The following is a 19,190-nucleotide window of genomic DNA, read 5'->3' on the forward strand; positions in this document are numbered from 1 at the left end:
TAATAATAATAACTAAATAATAAATTAAATAAATAGTAAATAAATAATAATTATTATTAATAATAATAATTTAAGGAAACGGGGAAATCCTCCCAAAAAAGCACTTTGTCCCCACGGGGCGCGGGGACCCGCCGCCGGGGCCGGGTCCCCATATTGCACCAAAGCCCACGGCGGAGCCCCGGGGGCCGCTCCGCGGGGCCGCCGCGGGTGGGTGGGTGGCTGTGGGGGTGGGTGGGTGTCCGTCCGTCCCCCCCAGCTCGGGGCCGGGGCGGCCGGGCGGGGAGGGGTCTGGGGGGCCGGATTGGGTGGGTGGGCGGGCGGGTGGGGTGTCAGTTGTGGAAGAAGGCGTTGAGCTCCTCGTACATGGGGCCCCGCTCGTGCGGGAGGTGCATGTCGTAGGGGAAGATGTTCTCGGAGTGGACCCCCCCGCGCATCCCCGCCGAGCCGAAGACCAGGTTGTGGCCGGCGGGCCGGGAGCCGGGCAGCGCCGAGTAGTGCATAGAGTAGTGGTAGCTTTTCTCGTGGTCGGGGGAAGAAGAGTCCTGCTTGAGGGAGAAGTTGCCGTTGATGCAGAGCGGGGGGCTGAGCCCACCGTCGTACTCCGAGCTGTTGTAGTCGGGGGACGCGTTCCCGTAGAGGCTCTCGTAGGCGGAGGAGCAGTAGCTGTGTGTCCTCAGCCCGTGGGCACCGGGACCGGCGGCCGGCGGGCACTGCGCCGCGGCCAGCCGCGAGCAGGGGTAGGGGTAGGGGTGCACGGCGAAGGAGGCGTTGGGACCGTGGAAACGACCGCCCTCCTGCCCCTGCTCCGTTAGGAAATTGCGGGAATTGAGCTGCAGGCAACCGGCCACCAGGTTGGTGGTGGGCTGCGACAGCCCCTTGCACAGAGTCTGCACGTAGGAAACCAGGTCGGGCCGTTTGCCCGAGCGCAGGATCTCGGAGAGAGCCCAGATGTAGTTCTTGGCCAAACGAAGGGTCTCGATTTTAGAGAGCTTTTGGGTTTTGGAGTAGCAGGGAACCACCTTCCGCAGGTTGTCCAGGGCCGCGTTCAGGTCGTGCATGCGGTTGCGCTCCCGGGCGTTCGCCTTCTGCCGCCGCAGCTTGGAGCGCTCCAGCCGCGCCTTGGTCATCTTGCGCTTCTTGGGGCCGCGCTTCTTGGGCCGCTCGCCCTCCGCCTCCTCCAAGCCTTCCTCCTCCTCCTCCTCCTCCTCCTCGTCCCCGCCTAGCTCCCCTTCCTCCTTGCTTTCCCCCAGCGAACCCTCGGGGGGCTCCTCGGGGAGGGCGCAGCCCTTCCCCGCCCGCTCCTCCTTCTCGCTGCGGCCATCCTCCTCCTCGCACTCCTCGGCCCAACCGGCGAATTTCGGCACTTCGGGGACCAGGCTGGGCTCGCTGAAAAGTCGCGTCAACATGGTGGCTGCAGCGGGGGGCAAAGAGCCAGGCGTTACCGGCGGCCCCGCCGCCTCCCCCCCCCCCCCGCCCCCCTCCCCGCCGCCCCCCGCCCCGGCCGCGCTCCCCGGGAGCGGCGAAAACGAATTGGGCGCGGGGCCGCCCGCCGCCGCCCCCCGCCCCTGCCGCCCGACCCCGGGGACACCGGGGCTCCCTCGGGGCGCGGCGACGCCCCCCCCCACCCCCAAACCACCCCCCCCCCGGGCTCCCCGCCGCCGCCGCCCGCGACCCCTCTCTGCGCCCGCCGCTGCGACCCCCGGTCCGGCCGGTGCCCCCCGCCCCTCCGGTGTGCCGCGGGCTGGGCCCGGTGCCGCCGGCCCCTCTTTGACGCCTTCAACTTTTCCCCGCCGCAGGCGCGGAGCGGCCTCGGCCGCGGTTCCTCCACCGCCGTCCCGGGGCCGTCGCGCCGAGGCGCGGCCGTCACCCCCCCCCACCCCCCCCCAAAGCCCGTACACCTCCGGCCCGGTCAGCCCCGCCCGGGTCGACCCCCCCCCCTCCGCCCCCGGGGCTCCCCCTGACCACCGGAGCGCGGCCCGTAAAATGCGGCGGCATCAAACGGCGGGGGGCGGTGGGGGGGCGGCGGGGGGGCGGCCGGGGCCAGGGCACCCCCGGGGGTCGCGCGGGGGTCGCGGGCGGCGGCGCTGCCGGGGTCGCCCCCGGGGCCGAGGTGGCGCGGCGGGGCCGGGGCTGGGGGCACCGCCCGGGGCGGGGGCCGGGGGCGCCGCGGGGGAGCGGGGGGGCGGCTCCGCCGGGTCGGGGCCCCCGGGGGCGGCGGCGCGGCGGCTCCGCGCCGATTTCGTTGATGCCGCTTGGCCGCCGCTGCCCGCTCCGTCCCGCCGGGACCGCGCCGCCCCGGGCGCGCCCAGCCGCGGGGGGGGGGGAAACCGGGCGGGGGGACGGAGCCCCAACACCACCCACCCACACACGGTTTGGGGGGGGCTGCGGGCGTCGTGGGGAGGGAGGTGGGGAACCCCATCGGCAGGGCCGGCGGGGAGCGAGAGAACCGAGGGCCGGGGGAGAACGAAAGACGGGGGAAAAAAGGGCGAGACGTGGCGGAGAAACAAAATCAACATGGAAGTTGCCTTTTCTCCATTCAAGTTTCCTCCGCTGCCCTCCCAGCCCTCCACTTCTTACATAACTCACCTTCGGGCGGACCGGAGGAATTCTTATTTCATTGTTCCCAGCATCTTCTGGGACCAGGACGCGGCTCCTTGAGGTGCTCCAGCCTCCTGCAGTCCTCTATCCAAAAGGAGGCGAGAGTGGCATCTCTACCCAGCAAAGGGGGTACCAGCTCTGCTGCCAGTGCCATATGGTTGGCACGTCATGCGCGAGAGCTATCACATGAGAGCTAATGATTGACATGCGCTTGCATTCAGGGAGATTTGTCTCTCTGGGGAAGGAGGACTCGCCATCTGTCACTCTGTACTCAAAAAAAAAAAAAAAAGAAAAAAAAAAAGAAAAAAACCCTCTTCCAAATCTACAGCTCTGCCTACACGCTGCAAAATGGGACCCGGGCGAGATGCAGGCGATGGCGGGGCTGGGCTGAACAATGGAGCCAGCGGCAGGGTGGCGTGGGAGACTGGCCATCCCGGCCAGGCCGAGCATGTCGGGGGCAGCCGGCGGGCACTGGGGCGAGGGGGGAGATGCCGTGGGGACCCTCGCCCAGGAGCTGGCATCTGCGGCTCGCCGCAAAATACCGCGGTGGCTCGCTCGGGTCCATCCCCACCCTCAGCCACCAGCCGAGTGGGGATGGCTGTGTTGCTGAGGGCCTGGTGCGGGCTGGGGGCTGCGGCCGGGCAGGGCCCAGGGCAGGCAGTGGTGGTTGTGGTGCCCAGGGTGGTCACACCGGTGCGGGCAGGGGGCTGCAGGTGCGGGCGTGGGCAGGGCTGGTGTCTGCAGGGCCGTGAGTCCCCATGCGGGTGGCACATGCCTGCTCCGGCTGCCTGCAGCCCTGTGGCCCCCACCGGCACCCCCTCGGCCACACAGCTGCGCCAGCCTCTCTCTGCAGCCCCGTGGCACGGCCCGGCGTGCACAGACGCAGCCAGCCTTCGGCACACTCCTCTGTGTGCACGCACACACACATATGCACACGCACGCCCTCCCCGATGCACACGGGGTCCTAGCCCCCCACGGATGCGGGTGCCACGGTGTCAGTGGTGGAGGCCCGGCCATGCTGTGGCGCAGGCGGCGAGGCCTTTGTCTGCCGAGTGCCTCCTCACCCGCCGTGGCCCTGTGCCCCAACCCAGCAGCACCCCATCACCCCCTCCTGGCCTCCAAATCTGTCCCCACCGCGGTGCATGTGCAGCCAGAAATCACTGCTGCCATTTCCCTTGTGCCTGCAAACGGGCAGCGGCAGGGCCGGGGAGCCCGTAACGGGTGTGTTGGGTCCCTGGGAGCTGGATCCCATCACCCGGTGCCCTGCTCCCGACTGCAGCAGTTGGGCCCGAACCGCAGGATGTCCCCGTGTCCTGGATCCCCACAATCCTGGGGCGGCCGGTAACTGCCCAGCTCGAGGGGTACGGGGAGGGGAAGGGGCAGTGGGTGCAGGGTGCCACACACCGGCACGTGCTAGCCATGCGCTGCACAGCCACAGCGCGGCCACGGTGGGGACCCGGCGGGGACATGGTGGGGACACGGTGGCAGTGGTGGCCGGGGCTGTGCCCACACAGAGACAAAGGGTTGGCCGTGCCCGGCCCGCCAGGTCTGTGCCAGCGGCGTCGCCCACTCCCCCGGTGCAGGTGCCGGGGCTGGCACGTGACAGAGGGGCCTCCACCGGTGGCAAGCATCCCCCCCGCACGCTCCCGGCTGCCGAACCCTCCGACTGTCACTCACGGCTGCGGCCGAGCAGATGGCACCTGGGCTGGAGCCGGCCCGCGGGGAGGCAGGGCCCGCCCCAGCCGTGCCGGTGCCGGTGCTGTGCCGGGGCACTGATTCCTGGGCAGCCTCCCGGCACACTGCAGCCCTTCCTCCCAGCACCGTTCAGCTCCCTCTGTTGTTGCCATTTTCATTTTGCAGGCGGGTGCCAGGCGGGCATCACCGTGCCCTGGGAGCCCACCATTGCCCGGTGCCCATGGCACACCGGTGCTGCCCATTTCGGCCAGGTCTGGGTAAGTCACTGCTCTGCTCCCCCTGGTTCCCATGCTAGGGGACCCCGAGGCCTCGGGGGGTGGCACGGCCCCACTCCAGCCTGGCTGCACCCATGGTGTCAGGGCAGCGAAGCTGGCGGTGCCCCAGCTCTGGGCACTGAGCTCGCAGCCTCTGGGGGACCCGCGGGGGCACCGGGGCTGCCCAAGGCCGAGGAGGTGCCACGGCGTGAGCGGCCGGGCTGGCCCATGCGGTGGCAGGGACGGGGATGGGGGGAAGCCACAAGCCCCTGGCCTGGTGCATCCGTTACAGCCTAATTAGCAGCCGGCGAGCGGCAAGGGTGGGCGCCGGCATGAGGCTCATCAGCATGCACAGCGCTTGAAGGGAGAAGAAAGTGGAGACATGAAACAGGGAGAGGAGATGAAAGGGGAGCAGGGAGATGAAAACCCAAACCGCTGCATTGTACCAGGGCCGGGGCGGTGCCAGGGGCCCTTGGCCGGCCTGTGCCAGGACGTGGCCCGTGGTGCGGCAGGAGGGGGCATCCCGGTGCTGTCCTTGTGACGTCCCCTCTGCCTCAGCGGGTGATGGCACAGGGCAGAGCGGGGCAGGGGCAGCCCTATCCTCATCCTCGTGTGCCTTTGGTGGGGGGGGGTCCGTCCAGGGTGGTGAGTGGGGCTCCCAGCATCACAGTACAGGGGCCGTACGAGCAGGATCTGGCCCCTGGGGAAATGGGGCTACTCTGGGCAGCAGGAGGAGGCGAGGTCGGGGTGAACGCAGGACCTGGGGGGAGCGGGGTGGGAACAGGGGCAGGGCTGGCTGCTGGTGCTTTGGGTGCAGGGGCTGGGTGGGGGGTTTATCCTGCTCCAGGAGGTCGGGGCCGGGGTAGCTGGGCCTGGCGACCCCAGGGCTCTGGGCCCCATCCTGCTGTTGGTCCTTGTGTCCAGGGACTGGCATTGCTGGCACTGCTGCCTCCAGTCCCTGGCCACCCCAGTCATGTCCCCTAGGGTCTCGCTGCCCAGTGGGCACAGCAGGGTGTTCAGCTGGTGCATGAAGCTCTTTCCTCCTCCAAAATTCATCCTCCGCATCCCTTCCCCTCCCTCCGGCAGGAAGGGGATGGATGGGGATATGGACCCTGCCTGGAGCAGCGGCGGCTCAGTCCTGGAGGTGGGCACCAGGGGACACGTGGCATCTGGAGGGACATGGGGGGGGCACAAGGAATCGGGCTGGCACTGGCAGAGCTGGGGGTGGGAGCTGGGAGCTGGGCACTGGGTGGTGCCGGGACCCGTCTGGGAGCCAGCTGGGCCCAGGGTGGTTCCTGGGGGCCCTGCATGGGGCGAGTTTGCCAGGGCTCAGCCGGCTGCCGCATCCCCAGCGTGGGGCCAGTGCACAGCACCACAGCCGGCTGCCTCGGTGAGGCTGTGTCGTCCCTCCCTGGAGTGGGCTGGGGGACACCCGACCTGGTCCCCCTCTCCAGTGGGGTCCCCGTCCCCCCTCAGTGGGGCTGAGCCACCCAAGGCCCAAGCGGAGGAGCCGGCTCCGGCGTCTCCCCGCGCATGGTGGCGGGGGGAGGTGGGGGCCGCGCTGCCAGATGGAGCCGGCTCCGTGCTGCAATATTTCTGGGAGGTGAAGGCTGGGGAGAGATGGATGCGCTAACGCGTGGCGGAGCCACCGCCGGGGAATGTCAGCCGAGGGGATGAGCGCGGTGGGAGTGGGAGCCCAGCCCGACCCCGTCCTGCTCCCCATCCCTGTCCCCGCTGCCTTTGGGGACAAAGTGACCCCAGGCCAGGTCCCCAGAGCAGCTCTCCCTCGTGGGACCCATCACCCGGTGAGCAGGGCCCTGTCTGTGGGTGGGGGGTCTCTGGGGGATGGGGGTGTGGTTGACCTGCCTGTCCCCATGTCCTTAAAGGTTCCTGCAGTGGGGACCACAGTGTCATGGGTGGGCTGGGGAGCCTGGGAGGAGGAAGCTGGTGGTGGAGGGAAACTGAGGCACGGAGGGAGGAAAAGAGTGGTCCTGACTCAGCTGGGATTTGGGGGGGCTTTTAGCGAACCTTCTTTTCTATTGCTAGATTAAGATGGGGACATGCTGTGCCGGCCCCGGGGCTGTGGTGCCAGTGCAAAGCGAGGCCCCCGTGACCGCGGAGGGGCTGCTTCACCCACCCTGGCTGGACCCTGCCCCTGGGGCAGCTGGACCCCCCTGCCTGGCCCCCCCACCTGCTGCCACTTATGGGCCAGGGACTTGTCAAGCGGTTTTTAAGACACAGGCTGTTAATTAGGCAAATGACACCCTGGGAATTGTCCGGTGGGAAACTGCTGGAGCTGCGGCTACATGCAGGGCTGGGGACGGAGGGTTGTGGGGCAGGAGGATGGGTGGCCCCAGGGGACTTGTGTGTGTCCCCCCCGTGCCCCCTTTGTCACCCAGCAGTGGTTGCTCGGTTTGCCCCTGCCGGGGTCGGATGCTCTTTGGGGATAGTGAGGGAGCTGGGACAGGGGGACCCGCACCAGGATCCAGGGCTGGAGGGGGCTGCCATTGTGCCACCAGCAGAGCTGGCTGCTGGTGAGGTAATAAGGTCACCCTGCTGAGGTCACAATGTGCTATGACATCACAGCAACTGGACTGTGATGTCACAACACTCCAGGAGCAGACAGCATCCCCCCCATGGCTGTCCCGGCCAGGTTTGGGGGGGCACAGGGGGCCGGTGCGCAGCCCGGCAGTGCCACCGGCGTGGGCACGGCGCGGCGCGGCTGAACGAGCGCTGCTGGCACCGGCCCCCGGCCCCCCCGCGGCAGATGGCGTCCGCTTGGGCCTGTTTCAGGGAGCCGGCGGGGCGCGATGGCGGGGGGATGCAGCGCGCGGGGGCAGCGGGGGCTGCCTGCAGCCACAGCCCCCTCCAGCCCCCCCAGCCCTGCTCGCCTGCGCCCCTCTGTGCTGATATCCCCCAACCGGGGAGGGGGGGAGGGGGGCGGGCAGAGAGGCGGCCGATAGCCCTCCCAGAAATGCACCAAGTGGTGTCAGGCCTCAGCAGGGCGGGTGGGCACAGGGTCTGCTGGCAAGGGGGGACCGGGGTGGCACCGGGAACAAAGGCGAAGGGCCAGATTCAGAGCTGGGGATGCTGGACCCCCATCCTGGAGGGGCCTCAGGCCCCCAGCCCTTGGGGGCTGATCCAGCCCGGTGCTGCCATTGTGGGGCTCAGCTGTCCCTGCCAGCCCCAGGGCACTGGGGGGACGTCCGGAGTCGGGCATCCTGGGGCCCTCGGCCCATTCCTGGGGTGCTCTGGGGCCTCCCATCCCTGGGGACGCCGGGGACCCCCCATCCCACATCCCGGTCGGCTTTGGGAACCCCCAGCCTGGGCAGGCAGCGGGGCCCCCATCCCAACACCCTGAGCCATCGAGGGGTGGGGGGCTGGCAGGGAGTGGATTTGGGGAGGGGGGGGTGTCTCCATGGCGACAGGGCGCCGATGACGACAGTCGCCATGGCGAGGCTGCGTGGCCCGGCCCGTTGCCATGGCGATGCGCCTGGCACAGTGAGTCGCCATGGAGATGGCCGAGGGATGGAGCGGTCCCCATGGCTGGGGGCCCAGGGCCAGGCCAGGGCTCGGAGGGTCCCCAAGGCCGACCCCTCCCACCCCCCACGCGTGGGGCCTCGCGCCCTCCCGGCGTGGCCCAGCGTGGGGCCAGTGTCACCGCGTGCCGCCGCGTGCCCGCCGCCGCCGCCACCGCCCAGGTTCATTTGCACGAGGCTTTTCCACTCCAGTTCACACTACCATCTGACAAGCCCAACTTCTCATTTTCAGAGTAATCACTCCACTGCACTAATTGCACATGCAAATATGCAAATTCGTATTAATTAATTACTATACTAATTAGTTCTGTGGTATTTGCGAGTAATAAATCATTCGGAGGGAGCGGGAAGCTGGAGACCTGGCCCATTTACACTTCGCATAAAATTTTAATAGGCGCTCCGGCTGATCCGGGACAGCCGCGCCGCGCCGCGCTTAAAGGCACAGAGCTGGCATGGCGCGGCCTGGCCGCGCTGCCCGGCTCGGGGGGCACCGGCACCCCCGGCCCCAGTGCCTGGGAGGGGGCGAGGGGATGGAGAATAGGGAGGGAAAAGGGAAAATGAAGAAAAAGGCAATGGGGAGGAGGGGTGTGGGTGGTTGAGGGAGTGCAGGTGGCTGTGTCCTCCTGGGGAAACTGAGGCACAGAGCAGGGGCCCCCCGGGGAGCGGGTGCACGGCACTCCCCACTGCAGCACCCTGTGCCTGGGGGCTCTCCCCTCGCCTGGGGGGTGTCCGACTCCTCCTGCTGCGGGTACACCCCCAGGGATGGGGGTGCTGGAGGAGGGTGTTACCCCACTCTGCAGCCGCCCCTGCTCCTGCCAACCACCGCTACCAGACCACCACGCTGGCACCGTGACCGTGCCGGCACCGCGACCACGCCAGCACCGCGACCACGCCAGCACCGCGCAGCCGCTCCCCGCTGCCACCTTTGGGGATTTTGCAAGCCTTTAATTGTCGTAAGCACAGATTAATTAAGCAGCGATAAACACAAACCCATGCATTATTGATGAATAAGGGTGAGTTCAGGTTGGTGCAAACGTTGTAATTAAATATAAACCTCAAGCTGCCCATTGTTAACGTACAAATTACATTACTATTGCGACACGTGTCGGGGCGCGCGCGGCCGGGAAGGGGCTCGTGCACGGGCACCGCGACCCTGCTGTACCCTCTGGCCCTGCGGAGGGGGAGAGGGGGATTTGGGGGGCAGGAGTGGGGACCCCACCGCCCGGCCCCCTCGCTGTGGATATCCCCGGTGTCGTTGCAGCGCCGGGGCCAGGCCCTTCTCTGTCCGCATCCATCCTGGAGCCGTGTGTACTGAGGATGCTCCACGCCGGGCCTGGCACAGGCCAAGGGACACGTCACCGGCCCCGTGGGGACAGCAGCTCCCCAAGGAGAGACGGGGAGTCCCCACTCAGTGCCTGGCCCCGCTGGGACGGAGACACACATGGGCACCCTGCACACTCCTGTGCATGGGCACACACACACGCATGAACATGCACATGCACGCACACGCATACACACGCACTTCCCTCGCACACACATAAACAGTCACGCACTCCTGTGCACACACATGCACGCACACACGGATGCACACACGTACACAGCATGCGTGCACATGCACTCCTGTGCACACACATGTGAACAACCCTGGCACACACACACATGCACACATGCACTCCTGTGCACACACGTGCACATCCCTGGCACATACATGCACGCGTGCATGCGCTCACACACACTCCTGTGCACACACACGTGCACAGCCCTGGCACACACACACGCACACATGCACACATACATTCCTGTGCACAGATATGTGCGGCCCTGGCACACGCGTGCATGCACACCCAGGCACCGGTTCCCACCACACCAGCACCCACTCAAACACCCCACCCCGCAGCAGGGCAGCCCCTACCCACAGGGGCTCGTGTCCCCGCGTCCCTGTCCCTCCCTGCACGAGCCACGAGCAGAGCCACCACCCAGGCACCGTCCCCGGCCTGGCCACGCTCATCCATATGTCCCTCCCTTCTGGATTTGCACCTGACTCCCCTCGCCCAGACCCCCGGGCGCTGTGGCTGTGCCCCCCTCCCCGTGGGCACCAGGCTCTCCCTGGCAAATCCTGCCCTGAGGGCAGCTGCATCCCCCGGGGACCCCGGTGACACCCCCACTGGGACAAGTGACAATGACACTGGGGGGCCGAGGGGAGAGCGGGCGAGCCTGGCCGGCTGCACATCCCCGGCTCCCTGTTCGCCCCTCGCCCAGGCAGAGGGTGGGGGGTTGGCAGCTGGTAGCTATTTATTAACCAGTCATGGTTAAATTGGTTTATAAATTAACAGATGTTTTAACTTTATTCTTTCTTCTGGGAATGGAGGCAGCAAACTGGTCTGTGCTGGCGGCCGGGCCCCCTCCCTGGGAGGGTCTCATTAATAGGGAGAGGGTGGGGGGAGCGGGGCTGGCAGCCCCCCCGGCAGGGCATCTCAGGGGCACAGGGATGGTCCCCTGGGGTCACAACTTCTCAGGGGAGGCGGCGGCTGGGGGCTCGGGCCGCGGAGGGCGCGTGCTACAGGTGGGGAAACTGAGGCATGGCCACCACTGACATCCCCCTGCGAGGGGAGACCCCACGGGTTGCCTCTCACCCCTGCACCCCCCCTCCCTCCTCAGGACCCCCTGACTTGCACCTCCCCATATCCCCGCCACAAGGTTTTAACCGTTCAGACCCTCCCGGTGGAGGCAGACCCCAACACCGGGCTCCATGTGCACAGACCCCCCGAAGTCCAGCGCATCCCCCTGCCCGGTGGGTGCGTACCCTCGGGGTGCTGGGTGGGATGCCCACCCCAGGGGTGTTGTCCCAAGACCCCCCAGTGCCCCCAGCCCCTGGTCCCAGCCTGGCCGGGAGCACCCCGGGGTGCGGGCGCAGGTACGAGGCTTGGCCGGGGCTGGCGGCTGCCAACCGGGACGGCTCCAGCCGCGGCTCCGCTCCGGCCACGCCGTGCCAAAGCCCTTGAGCCGGTGCCCAGGCCTGCGCACGCCGTGCGGCTGTGCCAGCACCGGGGTGGCCATGCCAGCCTGGCCATGCCAGCACTGGGCACCGCCATGCCAGCGTTGGGCACCACCATGCCAGCCGCGCCGGGGATGACATCTGCCGGCAGCGTGCCGCAGCGCCGACGGGCACAACCGGGCTGGCGAGGCCACCGGGGCCACGCCTAGCCCAGGGGGCCGTGGGGACACAGCCCCCTGCCCACCCTGCTGGGGTGCAGGGATGGGACCCCTCCTCATCCTGCCGGGGTGTGTGGTCACCCTCCCCGTCCCACTGGGGATACTGGGACGTGTCCCCCCCTCGCACCAGGGTTGGATCCACCACATCTTTCCAGGGATAGAGGGTTGTAGCCCCCTCCCCACGTCACGGTGGGGTTATGGGGTTGCAGCGCCCCCAGTCCCGCCAGCGCTGCTCAGTGCCTCAGTTTCCCCATCGCACAGAGGGGGTGCCCCCCTCCCCCAGTGGCTACATTGGCAGCGGGGGGGTGACCAGGTTCCCAGGCCCCCCCATGCAGCCCCATCTGGGGAGGGGGCCGCCCCCCAGGTCCCACTTCCCCTCTGCAGCGCTGTCAGTGGGGGGGCTCCCAGCAGGGAAGGGGTTAAGGCCCCGCGGGGGGGCCCCCCCCCGCCCGCCGCCCCCTCGGTTCTCACGCGTGCTCCCACGCGTGTTCCCACTCCCGGCACCTCCTCTGCGCCCGGGGGAGCACCGGCCGCCCCCGCTGCAGCTCGGGGGGGGGGTGGGTGGGGGCTGAGCCGAGGGGGTGGCGAGGGTCCCTGTGCCCGGGGGGGCTGCACCCAGGGTGGGTCCTGGGGTGCGGGGGAGACTTGGGGTGCACAGCACGGGGGGAGCTGGGGGGGGACCCCAGAGTGACACCCCCCCCTCCTCGGCAGCCCCTCCCGCAGGGCCGGGCAGGGGACTCAGGCGTCCGGAGGGGGATGCCCAGGGTGAGGGGCACTGGGGGGGCACCGGCACCCACCGACCCCACCCCCTCGAGCCACGCCCACCCACGGCCACACCCACCCACCGCACAGGCCCCGCCCCCCGGCACTCACCTTTTGGACTGGTGTCCTCCTGTCCCCACGATGCCCTGTCCCCAGGGCACCCTGTCCCCACGCTACTCCATCCCCTGCGTCCTCCTGTCCCCACGCTGCTCCCACCCCACGGTGCCCCATCCCTGGTGCACCCCGTCACCACCACGCTCCGTCCCCAGCGTACCCTGTCCCCACAATGCTCCATCCTCATGGTGCCTCATCCTCATGGTGCCCCGTCCCCACGGTGTCCTGTCCCCACTGCATCCCATCCCCACTGTGTCCCATCGCCGCTGTGCCCCATCCCCACCATGCCCTACCCCAGTGCTTCCCCATCCCCGCGACGCCCCATCCCCGCAGCCCCCATCCCCCTGTGCTGCCCCATCCGCATCGACACCCCAGCCCCATAAGCACCCTGCCGCCCCAGCCCCATGGCACCCTGCCCCTCTGACACCGCGTCCCTGCCATGGCCGGCCCTGCGGCCCCGTCGTCGCTCCGCCGGCGGGCGATGGCTCTGGCTCCTCGCCGGTGCCCGCTGGTGGGGGGCGAGGCGACGAGCGCCGCTTCTCCGAACCTGCTGCTATTTTTACTCTCTCTGCAGGAGGATTCGCTGCTGCGTGGAGCTGCAGCTCCCGCCGCATGGCACAGGGACGGGCACGGCATGGCACGGTGTGGCACAAGCTTTGCCCCTGCAAACCGCTGAGCAGCCTTGGTCCCCACGGTGCCACGATGGGGCCGACCCGGCGAGGAGCGGGACCATGTGGGGCACACATGCCCAGAGCCACGTGGCACTGGGGGGTCTCAGGCACCGCATCCCCTCCCCAGCACAGTGCTGGGCCCGGTGCGGTACCCCCCTTGCACCGAGCTGCGAGTGCCACCCGTGGGCGCAGGCTGCGTGGGTGCGGGCGCGGGCGGCGTGTGCCGATCCCGGGGGGCTGCGGGTGCTGCCGCTGCGGCAGCGCAGAGAGGGGAGGGGGCCTGGCCACCCCCTCACACGGCGCCTTCGCGGGTGGGAGGAACAGGAACGGCAGCGGGAAGGAGCCCGGGAACCTGTTGCCATAACAACTCGGGTCCCACGCCGGGATGGGGACAGGGACAACGCTCAGAGCCTGGCACGGGGACCCCCAACGTGGGGCAGCATGGGCACAGGGTGACCACGGGACCCCGCACCCTGTCCCCCCGGCTTGGCCTCGCAGTCCCCTCTGTGGGGCTGGGCACTGCCACGTGGGGCTGCCCTGTACCACAGAGCCAAGCTTGGCTGAGCAGAGCCCGGCTTTGCTATGCTAAGCCGAGCTTTGCCATTTTTTGCCGTGCAGAGCCAAGCTTTGCCATATTTTCCCATGCAGAGCCGGACTTCGCCATGCAGAGCCAGGCTTTGCCATGCAGAGCCGGGCTTTGCCGCGCTTTGCCGCGCAGGGCCGGGCGGGCGGGAGGCTGGTCCATGGCACGGTGCCACTCGGGTAAATATTTTGCTGGAGCGACGGCTGCTGGCCCACGGCCACCTGCAGCCTTTGGAGCACCGGCAGATCCGGGGGCTGGAGCCAGCTCCCAGCTCCCCCTTCCTCGTTCCTCCTCAGAGGCAGCTTCCTCAGCCCCAACGCCACCGACACCGCCCCAGCCCCTGGCCAGGACGCCCCGCAGGAGGATGGGTGCCACCCATCCGGCTGCCGGTGACCCCATTGTCCCCCTGCATGGGGACCCCCCAAATGTCCCCCCGCAGAGGGGCTGGGAGAGGTGCCCCCGATGCCCAGGTCCCTCCTGGCAGGGCTGTGGCAGAGCCCGGCATGTGCAGCGCCGAGCACCGGTGCTGAGAGGTGCTGGAGGCTGTGGCGGGGGGGGGACGATCCCCTTATTCCCCAGGAGGAAACTTTGGGGTTGGTGGAATTTTCCACCAGAAAAAACACTGAAAGCTGGGGCAGAGCCGGGGCAGCCGGGCACAGCCCCGGGGGGGGGGCGGGACAGTCCCCTGCCTCCAGCCCACCCCCATGTCCCCGGGGCTGCGGCTGGCGGCGGTGGGGGAGCCCCCAGCACAAAGGTGATGGGACGTTTTGGGGGTCCCGTGTCCCTGCAGGTGTCCCCTGGCCATATCCCGCCAGGGATCCCACCCCTAAAGGAGCAGTGTCCCTGTCCTGTGGAGTGGGAGTGGGGTGCCTGTCGGGCACAGAGCAGCTGGGAGGGATTTTCCTGCTGCCCCTCCGAGGGGGACAGTGCCCCTGCCCCCTGCCTGCCCTGCCTGTGGCTTTGTGGGGAAACTGAGGCACAAGGGACGTGGAATCACGTGGAGGCACCCGTTCCCATGCCTGTCCCGTCCCGTCCCACCTGGCCACTGCAGTTGGGGGCCACGCCCCTGGCAGGGAAGGGGTTAAGGGCCCCTCACGCGTTGGCTGAAACCCCTCAGGGGCTCCCCAAGGGCTCATTACCTCGACCTCAGCCCCCCTACCCGGGGGGATGAATAATTCAGTGCCTTGTAGGAGACGTGTCCTCCCTCCCTCTCCTTCCTCCTCCTCCTCCTCCTCCTCACCGGCTCTGCCTTCCCCACCTCCCGCTGCTCTCAGTCCTCGCCGTACCGAGCCCCGGGTGCTACCGAACTCTGCTCGGCACCGGCGGCAGAGACCCCCCGCCTCGGCAGCGGCGTTGCCGGTGACGCGTGGTCGAGGCCATGGACCCCAAGGACCGCAAGAAGATCCAGTTCTCGGTGCCGGCACCCCCCAGCCAGCTGGACCCCCGCGCCGTCGAGATGGTGAGGGTGGACATCGGGATGGGGGTCACGCCGGGGGTCCCTCGTTGCCCCGAGGTCACCGGCAGCGCGACGAGGGGCGACGAGGGACCCCCGGCGTGACCCGGAGGGATGGGGGGGATGGAGAGTCCCAAGGTGCTGCTGTGAGCTGGGTTTCGTGGGAGGGACGGGGACAGACGGGACGGGATGGGGACGGAGTGGGACAGGAGGGATGGGATGGGACTGGGAGAAGGAGGACAAGGGGGATCGGAGGGGACAGGGCTTGGGACAGGAGGGGACCCGAGGGATGGGACAAAGTGGATGGGAGGGGACAGGACGGGGGACAGTGGGCACAGGACAGAGACAGAGGATGGGAGGGATGGGATGGGACAGGGAGAGTAGGACAAGGGGGATTGAAGGGGACAGAGGGGACAGGAGGGATGGGATGGGAGGGACAGGGACTGGATGTGGGGACAGGATGGGACGGGGGAGAGCTGGTGACAGGATGAGGGAACTGCAAGGTCCCTGTGTGAGCTGTGGTCCTGTGCGGAGGGAGAGTTGTGCAGGGGGACAGGGCGCACACAGGGACGAGGGCTGGGACAGGAATGGGACGGGAGGGAAGGGAAGGGACGGGACAGAGGGGTCAGGATGGGGACAGGGATGGGACGGGAGAGAAGGGAAGGGACGGGACAGAGGGGTCAGGATGGGGACAGGGATGGGACGGGAGGGAAGGGATGGGATGGAGGGGACAGGACACACTGGGGGACGGTGCCCAGCCTGAGGGGACGTCCCCAGCACACACTGGACCCAGAGTCCCCACAGAGGGGACGGGCAGGAGCTGGGGCTCTCGTGGGGTTGGGAGGAACCAGGGACATTGTGGGGACCCTCGGATGGGGCCCCTCTGTGGGGCACTGCAACCTTCAGTGGTGCTGCCTCAGGGGGGACCCTACACTGGGGACCCCTGCCCCAGCCAGAGCTGGGTGCCCCCATCCCCTGCTCCCTGCCAGCGGCCCTGGGCTGGGTGCTCCCCCCTGTGCTGAGTGGGTGCGTGGCCCCGCACGGACCCTGCCCGCACCCATGCTCACACACAGGCACACGCTCACACGCATGCAGGCATGTGCATGGGGCCTCAGTCCTGGGGCGCAGGGCAGGGGACAGGGGACCCCGGGCATCCCCGAGCGGTGACACCCCGCTGTGCCCCAGATCCGCCGGCGGAGGCCCACGCCGGCCATGCTCTTCCAGCTCTCCGAACATTCCTCCCCAGGTGAGTGGGGCAGGGACTGATGCCGGCCAGCGATGGGACACGGGGCAGGGATGGACGTGGTGGCAGGGGACGTCTGGTCTGGGGACAGGAGGTGGTGGCAGGGATGAGACGTGGTGTCAGCGATAGGATGGGGTGGCAGGGATGGGACATCATGGCAGGGATGGGACGTGGTGTCATGCACGGTATGGGATGTCCGGGATGGGACGTGGTGGCAGGGAGGGGACATGGTGGTGGGATGGGTTGCGGTGTCACTGGTGGTATGGGCTACCAGGGAGGGGACGTGGTGGCAGGGACGGGATGGGTTGTTACACATGGAATGGGGTGGCAGGGACGGGGACATGGTGGTGGGACAGGACACGGTGGCAGGTCCCTGGCGGGCAGGGTAACCCCCCTGGAGCGGGGGTCCGGGGGTGGGCAGGGACCTGCCCAGCTCCATTAGGTGCCGGCAGCCCTGTCCCGCTCACCCCTCTCTCCCCGGCGCTGCCGACCCAGAGGACGAGTCCCTGCCCTACCAGGTGAGTGGGCGCCGGGACCCCCGGGGAGCCCCTTGCCCATCCCGCGGCTCCCTGGGCACCAGGGGGGTTATCGGGGTGCAGCCCAGGTGCCTGCTGCCCTGTCCCAGCCTGGCCCCAGCGCTTATCGGTTCCCTGCCCGGCACCAACACACGGCGCCGGCACTGCGGGGACGGGGACGGGGACGCGGAGCCGAGCCAGGCTGTGGGGTTTGGCCGTGGTGCAAAATGCCTTGTGACCATCACGGGGACACCACCCCAAGGTCCCCAGCGTGAGATCCCCGCGGTGGTGTCCCCAACATGGGATCCCCGTTGTGGGGCCCTTGTCCTGGGGCGAGGAGGGGGGGGACGCCATTGCAGGACCCCCATCGCAGCATCCTCATCCCGGGTCCCCATTGTGAGGCCCCTGTCACAGCACCCAGCTCCCCAAGGGGTGCCTGGCTCCCCTGGGGCCACGGTGACCCCTGGCATGGGGGGGATGCCAGGACCCCGTCGCCGACACCGCTCCTTCCCGCAGCGCTCCTCCGGTGAGGGCTGCCTGCTTAAACCAAAGAGGACCAACCCGTGTGCCTACACACCGCCCTCGCTCAAAGGTACCGGCTGGTGCCATCTGAATGGGGAAACTGAGGCACGGGGCTGTGCGGGGTGGGCTGGGGGCACCCAGGCATGCTGGCACCCCACACCTCTCCTGGTGCTGCATGGCTCTGTGGGGAAACCCCAGTGCTCCCAGTGCTCCTGGTGCCCGGAGCAGGGTCCTCACACTGATGCCTCCCCAGCGGTGCAGCGCATCGTGCAGTCCCACCTGGAGAGTGGCCTGGCCGGGGGTGACAGCTCCGACGGGGAGGGTGATGACGGGGAGCATGAGCTGGCCCACGCCTGTGACCCCGACAGCGCCCTGGAGCCTGGTGAGGGGGACACGGGATGGGGGACGGGGATGCTGGACCCTGGGGGACACAAGGATGGGGCTGCTGGAATCTGGGGGACGTGGGGACGGGGATGTTGGAGCCCCAGAGATGCAGGGACGTGGGGATGGGGCTGCCGGCGCCCAGGGACATGGGGACAGGATTGCTGCAGCCTGTGGGATGTGGGGACATGGGGACGAGGCTGCTGGAGCCCAGGGGACACGGGGACGAGGCTGCCAGAACTGTGGGGATGTGGGGATGGGGCTGCCAGAGTCCAGGGGTGTGGGGATGGGTGCCACCATCCCTCACAGCCCTTGGGGACAGGGTGGGTGCCCTGTGGGGGGACACAGGCTGGCCACTCCTGGTGCTGCCTGGACCGGCTGCCCACTCGTCGTGGGCTAAGCGGGGGCCACCACATCCCCCTGCCGGGCTGTGTCTCCGTCCCCCACTGGGTCCGTGCTGATGCCAACCGGACCCCTGGCTGCTCGGCTGACGTGTCGGTTGCGGGCTCCGGCGGTGCCCCGGTGCTGCACGTGCCTTCCTCTGCCTCCGGCTCATCATCACCCACCTGAGAAGCCCTGGGGAGCCAGGCCAGAGCCGAGCGGAGCTACTTCCCCGCCGGCCCCAAGGCGCACAAGCGGAAAGGTAACGGGATGGGGCCGCCATGGGGACGGGGATGGCGATGGGACGGGGACGCTGGGGGGACAGGGCTGCCCACCCACCCGCTGCGGCCCCCTCACCTGGGGATGCTGGGTGGGTGCCGGGGCTCGGGGACCTGTCCCCCCCCCAGCACTGCAGCAGGGTGACCCCCGGAGCCGGGGGGGCCCTGGGGGCCACCCGCCTCGTTGCCCGCAGGCGGGCAGAAGGTGTCCTTCGCCGGCGGCATAGAGGAGCGCGGGGAGGACCTGAAGTCGCTGACGGTGTCGGAGATCCCCGAGGACCCTGAGGGAGCCGAGGGTGACGAGGAGGAGGCGGGACGGGAGCAGGAGGATGGTGGCACCGGGGGTACGTGGGGTGTTGTCCCCCCGCTGTCCCTCGTGGCTCCGGTGCCGGTGGGTCCCGGGCCTGACCCCGCCACCTTTCCGTCCCCAGAGCGGCGACACATCGGCTTCGCAGAGGTGCCCTCGCGCCCCATCAGCACCGAGCGCCACTCGCCCACCTTCCCGCTGGGCACCAGTTAGCCGGCACCGGGCACCGGGCACCGGCCACCCCCGGTTGCCCCCCCCCGGCCGCAGCAGCTTCGCCAGCATCGCCCCCCGCCCAGCCCCGGCTGACCCCTCGCCCGCTGCCTGCCCTGCCTGCGCTTCGTGTGCCGTGCCGTGCCGTGCCGGAGCCCCCCGCACGCCATGGCCGCCTCCGTCCCGCTCCGGGGGTCCCGTCCCCGGGGAGCCCCACGGCAGCGGCCGGCGAGGCCTCGTGTCCCCCCGGCTGCCGGGGCAGGAGCTGGGGCCGGGACCCCCGGGTGCTGGGGGGGTCTGGGCCCCCCCCGGCTCCTGCACCCCCCCGGCTCCTGCCCCCCGCCCCCAACGCCCCCCATCGAGCAGAGCCCCCCGCCCGCAATAAACGGCTGTACAGAGAGGCTGGAGCTTGCTTTGGGGGGGGGGGGAGCGGACCAGGGGTGGGGGCTGGGGGGCCCTGACCCCCATGTC

General features: G+C 69.1%; 2 protein-coding genes across 8 annotated transcripts; one reads left to right on the forward strand and one right to left on the reverse strand.

The window, feature by feature from the left end:
- Positions 1–329: 329 nt before the first annotated feature.
- Positions 330–1,407, reverse strand: NEUROD2 (neuronal differentiation 2). Its single transcript, XM_075116786.1, has one exon. The coding sequence runs from the start codon at positions 1,404–1,406 to the stop codon at positions 330–332; it is 1,077 nt and encodes a 358-aa protein (XP_074972887.1). The 5' UTR covers position 1,407.
- Positions 1,408–10,435: 9,028 nt separating this feature from the next.
- On the forward strand, positions 10,436–19,109 carry PPP1R1B (protein phosphatase 1 regulatory inhibitor subunit 1B). Of its 7 annotated transcripts, XM_075116751.1 has the most exons (10): positions 10,443–10,465; positions 13,495–13,608; positions 14,704–14,888; positions 16,068–16,128; positions 16,568–16,643; positions 17,157–17,232; positions 17,416–17,544; positions 18,115–18,186; positions 18,397–18,546; positions 18,634–19,108. In XM_075116751.1, the coding sequence occupies exons 2-10, from the start codon at positions 13,529–13,531 to the stop codon at positions 18,720–18,722; spliced, it is 918 nt and encodes a 305-aa protein (XP_074972852.1). In that variant the 5' UTR covers positions 10,443–10,465; positions 13,495–13,528; the 3' UTR covers positions 18,723–19,108. The 7 variants fall into 7 exon arrangements, with proteins under 7 accessions (XP_074972853.1, XP_074972852.1, XP_074972851.1 ...); XM_075116752.1 differs by lacking the exon at positions 13,495–13,608 and having other exon boundaries at positions 10,436–10,465; XM_075116750.1 differs by lacking the exon at positions 10,443–10,465 and having other exon boundaries at positions 11,963–13,608.
- The last annotated feature ends 81 nt before the right edge of the window (positions 19,110–19,190 follow it).

Source organism: Phalacrocorax aristotelis, chromosome 23 (assembly GCF_949628215.1).
Source record: "Phalacrocorax aristotelis chromosome 23, bGulAri2.1, whole genome shotgun sequence".
Lineage (NCBI taxonomy): Eukaryota > Metazoa > Chordata > Aves > Suliformes > Phalacrocoracidae > Phalacrocorax > Phalacrocorax aristotelis.

Coding starts and splice junctions, on each gene's coding strand:
- NEUROD2 (XM_075116786.1), bottom strand. CDS start 1,406: ATGTTGACGCGACTTTTCAGCGAGCCCAGCCTGGTCCCCGAAGTGCCG.
- PPP1R1B (XM_075116748.1), top strand. CDS start 14,597: ATGAATAATTCAGTGCCTTGTAGGAGACGTGTCCTCCCTCCCTCTCCT. Junction 16,644..17,156: donor ACGAGTCCCTGCCCTACCAG/GTGAGTGGGCGC, acceptor TCCTTCCCGCAG/CGCTCCTCCGGTGAGGGCTG. Junction 18,187..18,396: donor CAAGGCGCACAAGCGGAAAG/GTAACGGGATGG, acceptor CGTTGCCCGCAG/GCGGGCAGAAGGTGTCCTTC.